Source organism: Neopelma chrysocephalum, unplaced genomic scaffold, assembly GCF_003984885.1.
Source record: "Neopelma chrysocephalum unplaced genomic scaffold, ASM398488v2 Primary Assembly neopelma1_96684, whole genome shotgun sequence".
In the NCBI taxonomy this organism is placed as follows: domain Eukaryota; kingdom Metazoa; phylum Chordata; class Aves; order Passeriformes; family Pipridae; genus Neopelma; species Neopelma chrysocephalum.
The window spans coordinates 414919-424551 of NW_020925329.1; the positions used below are offsets into that span (position 1 = coordinate 414919).

Consider the following 9633-nt stretch of genomic DNA (forward strand, 5'->3'; position numbering starts at 1 on the left):
TCTGCACCCAGCTGTGCCAAGGTAAAGGCCTCAGAAATGCAATACAAATTGTTCACACAATTTCTGTACGGTGACACTCACCAGCAGGACAGGGGAGAGAATATACAACTAAAGGCTTGTGGGTTGAGATGAGGACATAGAGAGATCACTTACCAATTCCTGTCACAGGCAAAACAGACTTGACTTAGGGAAATTAGTTTATTACCAATCAAATCAGAGTAGGGTAATGAGAAGAAAAATCTGAAAAACACCTTCCTCCCACCCCTCTGTTGTTCCCAGGCTTAACTTTACTCCCAGTTTTCTCTCAGCAGTGCAGGGAGACAGAGAATGGGGGCTGTGGCCATTTTGTCACACATTGTCTCTGTTGCTCTTTCCTCCTCAGACTCTTCCCCTGCTCCAGTGTGGGGTCCCACCTGTGAGAGACACTCCTTCACAAACTTCTTCAGAGTGAGTCCTTCCCACAGGCTGCAGCTCTTCACAAACTGTTCCAGCATTGGTCCCTTTCCACAGGGTGCAGTCCTTCAGGAACAGGCTGCTCCAGCATGGGTCCACCACAGGGTCACAGGTCCTGCCAGGAAACCTGCTCCAGCACAGGCTTCTCACAGGGTCATAGACTTCAAGTGCATCCACCTGCTATGGTGTGGGGTCCTCCACGGGCTGCAGGTGGATGTGTCAGCTTCCATGGGCTGCAGGGGCACAGCTGCCTCACCAGGAGCTGCACCACAGGCTGCAGGGGAACCTCAGCTCTGGTGCCTGGAGCACCTCCTGCCCCTCCTTCTGCTGACTAGGGGGTCTGCAGAGTTGTTCCTCTCACATGTTCTCACCCTCCTCTTTGGCTGCATTGCCATTGTGCAGGTTCTTTTTCCCTTCTTAAATATGTTATCCCAGAGGTGTCAGTACCATCTCTGATGGGCTCAGTCTTGGCTGGCAGCAGGTCTGTCCTGGAGCTGGCTGGCATTAGCTCTATTGGATATTAGGGAAGCTTCTGTCAGCTTCTGACAGAAACCACCCCTGCAGCCTCCCCAGATACCAAAACCTGGCCGCAGAAACCCAATACAAACATGGTTCACTTTATCTGTTGTTATGGAGCAGCATTTATTCTGTCAGTGCAAAGCCTGCACAGGAGAGCAGCAAATGAGCTACCAGTGCAGCTAGGCTGGGTGATTAATACAAAATAGAACACAAGTCACTCAAGTTTTTTGCACACTGACACTGTATGTTTGAAGAAACACAAGGCCAGATAATGCATACTGGTTTTCCATACAGTGCACAGTACGTTTTGCACAGGCCTTTCAGATCCATACCAAAGCAGCTGCATTTTCTTCACTGGTTTTCATCATTTTTGCAACTCCAGTTCTGTAAGTTGGTCCATAAACTTTTTAATGTCCACTCGATGCTTCATTAGGAACTTCCCATTTAAATGAAAAACAGGTATGTCATATTTGTATTTATCATTCCATGCCGAGTTCTCTGGAAGTGTAATATCTACCTCCTGCAAAATAAACTGTGACAGAAAAGAAATATGTCAATTCCTACTGGACACTGAAAAATAATGCCCTTTTATCTTTTGATCAATAGTTTTCTGAGAAATGAAAGGCTGTTTTCTTAATGCTTTAGGATTTACTCTTTCCGTTGTAGATAATTCCTCATTTTATGAGTACAAAATGTATATAAACACAAAGGACTCTCTCCCTATATCAGGGATATATCAGAATATATCAGGATTATATTCTTGTTCCTCTGTGCAGAACCACTTTCCTGTGAACACCAACCACAACAAATATGCAGCCAGCAACACAGCAGAGTGAAACAACTCTTAATGCTTCCATTAACAGTTTCATCCTTCAAGAGAGAGATCAAAACCTGCTTGAAGAATGGCAAAAATTGCAATCACATATAACTCAAATACTCAAAGCCCCACTTACCAACATCATTCCCAAATTATATCATTACCGGCCTCATGAAAGTTGCAAATTCCTCTTTCAGGCAAGGGCAACAGTATTTACAAAAGCAGTGGTTTCAAAAACTATTGCAAAAACGTGTATATTTATTTAGTTTGCCAATACTTATTTCAGCATTGTTGTCTCAAAGTGCTTTTGGATAATGAGTTTTATGGAAATCAGTGCTGAAATTGTCTTGAAGAGGTCATCCATGAAGGATAACAGGTGCAAACAAATCCAAGCAATTTTCTTTTACAAAGAAAGAATCCCAATTAACTGTTCTTTCTATATATAGAAAACTTACAAAGCATTGCAATACATTACCCTTCTCTTATATGGCTCAAGAACTTCTTTTGCTTCATCACATAGAGGGCATGGTTTCTAAAGGAAAATATTCAGAGCAGCTTAAAGCATACAGTAAAACACACAGGTCATTTGTACAGTAAAGTAACATACACAGACAGGAGTGATCACTACAAATACAGGTTCCCTCCCCAGTATCAACCACCTGAATCAGAGCTTCTTTAAACATGATCTGAAACATCTAGTTTTTATTTCCTGCATGTGAATTACTTTGGATTAAATACTCTATTTTTATTCACATCTAATCTTAACTGTCTTTCCCACACAGGCAAGTCCTTGTGCTCTGAAAACCTATGCAGGATACTAAAGATCAGCAGTGCTGTGTTCTTAATAGCTCTTGTTGTTTTTGGAGGGATTGGTATATCTGATATTAGTGACTGGAAGGCACGTCCCAGAATCCTGCACATCAGTTCTGTAACATACCAGGCTCCTTTCAGGAACTTCTAGGAAAGAATATGCTCTTACTTTCATGGCAAGCTTAGGCACTACATGGTACTGGTAAGATTGGAACCAGTTTAAAATCAATAGTGAACTATTTTAACAAACAGCAAAATCTGTTTAAAAAGTCGATTTATATTAGTGCATATTTTCAGTAGAAGAATGCAACAGTCTCTGACATCACTTGCTTTATGTTGATTTGTAATTGGGCTTCCTGGATAAAGCTCTTTTGGACAACCTTCTCCATATTACAGTGTCAAAATGGATTTTATTGCTCAGGTAGTAAAAATCCCTTCCCAAAGTAACATACGCTGGGCTGACAACTAGATCTGTTAGATAACACACACAGTGGAAGGGACAGTGTTATTTCTGCAGATAATTGCCATTTATGCTGCATAGTTGGATTGCAGTTTTGTGGCCATTTTAAGCGGTCACTGCTTCTTTTGTGCTGGCTTAAGCACTGAAACAGCTGCACAGTAAAGCAAAACAGGAGACTTGATCTGAACTAATAGCAACCTTGCAAAAAAACAAAAAAAAGGTTTTGTTGAAGCAGTTGCTGCATGAATCTTTCTGCTGTCAAAAAAGGAGACTGCAAGGGGAAGACTATTTGGTAGTGCTAACTTTCATCAGTTTTAACAGGCTGCAGAAGACATAGGTCCCTTCTGCCTTCTCTTTTCTCTTTACTATTAAAAACAGGAAGGAGTGAAAAAATGAGGTAATTAGCATAAACTAACAGTGCAAATGAGCTTTCTTTTAAAGTAGTTTGCATTTTGCTTTGCAATTGCCAGTGGTATCAGGGATGAAAAACATTTAAAAACACTTTCAACAAAAAGCCACTTTATAGAACTGCTCAAAATCTGCTATTAGAAAATTTGATTTCCCACAGTGTCTTACCAGTTAGAAATTTTAAGACACAAAGAGCTTTTTTCCCAAATATTAACCCACATAAAATCATTATTCTCTACCTTATCTCATTTGGATTATCAATGAGTTGATGCTGAATCAGGCAGGGGGAGAGAAAGGTGTTTAAAGTATAGTTTTATAGCATGCATTGCTCTGATTAAGAAATAGATGGTGACCTTTTATTTTTCAACCTATTAATTTTTTACACAGTTTAAACACTCCTGTATGGCTAGTTGTGGAATGAACAAACATTCAAAACACCCATACTGATGTTAACATTCTCAGTGCTTTGCATTTCTAGTTATCCTACTCTTTAAGGAGAATCATGTCAATGTAACATAACCTGCTGTGTGCCATCCTTTACAATAAAGTGCAGAACTCTGCAGATAACAACTGACAACAATTCATGGAAGGTGACAGTTCAAAAATGACCATTCCTGCTCATCACATCTATTTTCTAAATATTCTTAAAAATCGTGCCTGCTCATGACACAGACAAACCTTTGCCTGCATTGTATCTGTTGGTCTTACACTGCCAAAAAACCAAAAAGGGTAAAGCAAAATCTACTCTTTCTTCATGTGCTACCAGCACTACTTGGATATATTTTACAGTCTCACAGGTAGTGCTGAAATTGAACAGCCTGGCATACAGAAACCAGCAAAGCAAAATGCTCAATGCTACATAAATTTGAAGGGGACAAAAAGCAAGGACAAGCCATTTAACCTGGATTCAGGTATGTCAAAGCTGATAAACACACAGTCTTGCCTGGCTTTATTCTGTAAACAACTTTTACCTTGGTGAATAAAGTCAGCACAGGCTTCTTTGCACTGGTTGAGCAGAGTTGTCTCCCCAGTGGACTGGATGAATGTCTTGCTAGCTGCAGTGTTCTGCTCAGAAAACAAAGCACCATGATCCTGTTCAGGCAAAAATAAAATGTTTGTTCGTGGCAAGTTTTAGCTCATGAAATTTAATATTAAGACAAATGTGATACTTCAATCACAGCTCTAAAATAACACACAATCAAACCATTTTCCCAGGATTTTTATGCTCACGGTATCAACACATTCATGCAGCAGGCCAGAAACACTGTGTACCTCAAAAAGTGCAGTTCCATTAAACAAAACCCAAAAAACCAAAACACCTCTGTTTTCTTGTGGAAATGCCTCTTCTAAATTCCCCAACATAAATGTTGACATAAATGCATCATGCTGTTTCAACAGCACAAATGCCAGTTAGAATTACATAGTTAAAAATGCAAGTGCTGTGCTTTGAACCTCTGTAATCTTGCTGCAGTGCCTGACATATTCTACTTAATCAAATTATTCCATCAAAAAACTAATTGTACCTAATCAGAATATTAATACACTGCTTTCTGCAGTGAACAAAAAGCTGCAGCCGAGACAGTTTAAACAGGTAATATGAAAAGCATGCACGGTATTGCACCCTTCCTGCAACAGCAAATTAATTTATGGAAGTTATTAATGGGTTTGTGATCTGAGAGTTTAAGTAAATTTAATGTTATTGAAGGGTGCCGTGCTGGAGTCTTGAAGTCACCTGTTCATAATAACACTAATAACAATAGTGCTTCCTGCAAACTTTTGTCTTAACATGACCTTTACAAAGCACTTTAGGACTGAGGCAAAAAACAGAGAAGCAAAAGGGAGTCTGCATGCGGACTATCATCAGACATAACACCTGATACCAGAATTTACATTGGGAAAATCAAGTCACTTTTACATAAAGCAAAACTACTTCTGGTCAGGCACAACTTCCCTGTAGTTCTGCTAAAGGCAACCCCAAAACCACCATGTAATGTCACAAGTTCAAACAGCTTAAGTGTGAGCAAGACTACATTGCAGCTGGTAAGCACATTTTAGGATGTACAGTAAAAAAGAGCCCAGTGGATTCACTGAATCTCTCAGTACTAATATTACAAAGCTTTGTTTTACAGAGGACAGTTTAGCCAGCATAACCATCAAGGAAGAACATTGCAGTAGACTCTGAATTTATGTGCTGTAATTCTAAGCAACAACCACAAGAAAAATCAAATGGGTGACAGGACACTGCTCCACCAGTCTGCACAGCCAAAAGACGCTAATTTGTCCAGAGGACTCTGGCAAGGGTAACTTGCCATGTTTCCAGAAGAAGATTCAACAGAGCAAATGCAAGAAAAGGGATTATGCTTTGAAAATTAGAACACAGCTTAGATACTAGGAAAGAACGAACAAGATTTCTTTTTTTCTTTTTGGCCACATATAAATAAAGTAATCTAAAACAGTATTCTGCAACATGTAGTATTTGGGTTTACTGGTTTTTTTCAGACAGAAAAGGTTCTCTAGTACTAGAGTCAGAGCAACTTCCTGTCACTGCAAAGTGACTGGCAACCACATACTGCCGAAGGTCACAGTCCTTGTCAGCTACTGCATTTATTTTACTTACCTAGGTGGAAATCTGGGAACTGTCTCGGATTTTACATATTAAATACAAAAATAAGCCTAGAACCTTTTGGAAAAATGCAAACCTGGATGACAGTAAGAGCCTCAGCTGTACTTAGGAATTTTTAAGTCCATAACAGATGTCTAGAATGGATGAGGTTTTGGCATAAAACATTTGCAGCATGTTGGCCTGCTCACACGCAAGATAAAAATGCAAAAACAAATAGTCTGCTTTCTGAAAAATTTTTAATGAATGCTTTTGTTGCCAGCCTAGCAAGCCAAATTTTGTGCTTTCAAAACAAGGAAAGTGGTCTCAAATTGTTTTGTGGACAGCAGAATTAATAAACCCAAGATTTCCATGTATCACATTCTCCCTGACACGCACATATGTGTATAAAATGGCTCTGGTTCAGTCCTATATACCTCCTTTTTGATACCTCCATGCTCTGGTAAACTGGAGTCCAGGGGACAACTCCTACCAAAACATTAGCTAGAGGGGAACAAATAAAACAGCATCAGTACCTAAGCTTCAAGATCTCATATAAAGAAATCAGCTAGCAGTGCCTAACATCCTTACCAATTTTATATAATTACAAGCAACACTACCTTTGGAATTCAGCAGCAAATCTTCATTGACCAATACTACCACTCAAGGAAGAATGTGCTGTTTCCAAGGTTAGCATAAGACTGGCTGAATGTTTTTACAAATAACCTAAGGAAAACAGAGTCCTGTTTGTCTGATAGAATGATACCAAGGCCATAATGAAATGCCAGTTCCAAATGGCTTGAAGGACTAATCCTGATTCGTAAAATTGACGCATCTTCATCCAGGCCCCAGCCATGCTCTGCTCTTCCACCAGCATAAAGTACCCTGAAACATCTCACCCTGAGGGAAGGTGAGACACTGTCAGATGGCTTCATGTTCCCCACAGTGCAGATGATGCAGCCTGACTTCCCTGGCACCATCATTAGGATGGCAAGGAGTCAGACCTGCCGCATTTAACCTGGACTAAAGTTCGGCCCCTATAGAAATTTTTTTCAGCAGAATTTACTAATCTTAATTTACTGAATTTAGCTAAAATGTCATGGATAAAGCCAACTATCTGTGGTTTTGCACAAACACTGACAGGTTTTAATATTGTGAATGGTTTAACCCTATACTTGTGGCATTGCTATTGGTCAGGAGCTGGTAAAAGCAAATCTCCACTCACTCATCAGGCAAGCCTACTGCACAAAATCTGCCACATGATTATTCTGGATCTCTCTTTAGACTCCCTCCATGTGACTATAAAGACCTGTTTGAGGAAAAAAAAATCAAAGAAGTATGCTTGCAAATTTGAGAACTTACCTTCCCCTATACTACAATGATACAGAATGATTTAACAAATGATGGAGTCTGGACTTGGCCCGTGCTCTACTTTGTAAAGCCAAATTGGACTAATTTCCTGTTAACAGAATTTCCATGAACCAATAAATCCTCATCTGTTGGAAAAATAAAATGTGACATTAAAGCTAGCCATTATTTAGATGAGATAATTATCTGTATAAACTTTATCTTAGCATCAATCAAGGAAAGACAAGCATGGGTGGTTTTTTTCTCCAAGTATGTACCTTTTAACAGTATGAGGAAGGACCAACAACTGAAAGAGAATGGGGAAAGCAAGTGGGGGCAAATATCAGAATGCATGCTGATGGCCTACGCCAGTGGTGGTACCTGTCTCCTGTCATCCCTCACTCAAAACCAGCTATGGCCATCAAGGAAAACAAACTTCCTGGCAGTCTGCTTTTGATTACCTACCAGTGAAATGCTGAACAAGAAAATAAGGTGCCACAACAACAGACCGAGAAGCACATGTGCATGGAAACACCAAATCCTGCAGCTCTGGAGATCCTCACAAGGCTTTTACCCCAGTAATCTTTCAGAGGAGGCCTGCAAAATACAAAAAGATCTTTTTGCACATGCCCATAACTCTAAAGGTCTCTCAGGGAGAATCAGGTTCTTACATCAACTCAAAACTCAAAATCATCAGTAATACCACTTGTTCCTGTGAGGTGGTGTTATATAGCCGGCAATGCATGTTTCCATGCATTCTTTCCTGCAAAGTACAGTAGCCTGGGGTAAATGCCACAAGCACATTGCATTCCACCCCAGAAAGGATAAACATGTCATTCCATTCCAAGGTGCAGCATATTTTGTTCAGTGATCCCTCTAGCGGTATCCACCACAGACTCTGGTCCGAGGACATACTCCCAATTTCAGACAAGTTAATAACATTCAGTAGGTTGCTGTAATGGCATTTTCTGAAGACTAGACAGAACTTGCATAAAGAACAAACTGCTATCATAAAGTTACAATAGTTTCAAAGGCAATAGGAATAGTATAATGCATATAATATATAAATCACATATTTTATATTATATACAACTATATAATATAGCATATAACTATATATTATTTCAACATACTATATTATGTACTATATTACATCATATGAATAACATTTTTATTGTCATATATTAATAGCATCAATAGAATAATTATGATGCTATCAATGCATTATTAGTACATTGTAGCATATCTATTAACACTATTGTATTAATTATATTAATATTAGATAACATTTAACCTTAGTATATTATAATACACAATACAGGATAATATACTATGTAACATATAAAATACATATTATATATTACATATAATAATGTATATGATATACTACATATAATTTGTATAGTATGTAGTTATACTATACCTATTACACTATAATATATACTAAATATTACTATATACTATATACACTATAATATAAAGTATATATTACTATATACTATGTATACTATAATATATACCATTACTATAAACTTTAATACTATATATTATGTATTTAGTATATATATTTGCTACATATAACATATATACTATATCTCATATATACAGTAAATTAATAATAGTAACAACAACAATAATAATTTTTCAACATCTCTATTTGGAAGATTTCCAGCTAAATGATCCAAGTACCGAGGTCGAGCCCAGGCTGGCACAGAGTGTATCCAGAAGCCTCCCCATCACAGCCTGTAACGACAACCCCTGGCTGCTGATGCTGATATTCCCAAACCAGCAAATCCCCCTGGCAGAGAGAAGGATCCAGAGCCCATCAGCACAGAGGAGTCCTCCTGGGGAAACCTCATCCCGGGGAATCGCGTCCCGGGACCGCCGCCCGGACCGGGCGGGTTCCCGGCGAAGCTCAGCCACTGCCCGGACTAGGCTCACCCACCTCCTGCCCGCGGGGCTCCGCCGGAACGCCCGGGCGGCGGGCGGGGCCCCGCGGGGAAGCACCGGGTGTGACGTTGCACCCTGGAAGGGAAGGAAGTGCACAACGATTCCTGAATGGTCGTGGTGGAAAGGAGCGGGGAAAGTCCGCAGGGGGGGGGGGAATGAAAAAGCTTTATTAGTAAGTTAGAGATCTGGCGTGGAAAACGGTCTGTTAGTCCCTGAACTGCTATATAAGCGCGTGGCAGTGGGTTTTTGGATAAAACGAGTGAATAAAAT

The 9633-nt window shown here is 39.6% G+C and overlaps 1 protein-coding gene across 4 annotated transcripts; it reads right to left on the reverse strand.

The window, feature by feature from the left end:
* Positions 1–1070: 1070 nt before the first annotated feature.
* On the reverse strand, positions 1071–9382 carry CUNH5orf63 (chromosome unknown C5orf63 homolog). Of its 4 annotated transcripts, none has more exons than XM_027709054.1 (7): positions 9359–9382; positions 7923–8010; positions 7309–7375; positions 6504–6570; positions 4439–4559; positions 2265–2321; positions 1071–1504 (listed from the first exon to the last, which is right to left on the reverse strand). In XM_027709054.1, the coding sequence occupies exons 2-7, from the start codon at positions 7938–7940 to the stop codon at positions 1337–1339; spliced, it is 498 nt and encodes a 165-aa protein (XP_027564855.1). In that variant the 5' UTR covers positions 7941–8010; positions 9359–9382; the 3' UTR covers positions 1071–1336. The 4 variants fall into 4 exon arrangements, with proteins under 4 accessions (XP_027564855.1, XP_027564854.1, XP_027564852.1 ...); XM_027709053.1 differs by lacking the exon at positions 9359–9382 and adding an exon at positions 9103–9350; XM_027709051.1 differs by lacking the exon at positions 9359–9382 and adding an exon at positions 8117–8477.
* Positions 9383–9633: the final 251 nt, after the last annotated feature.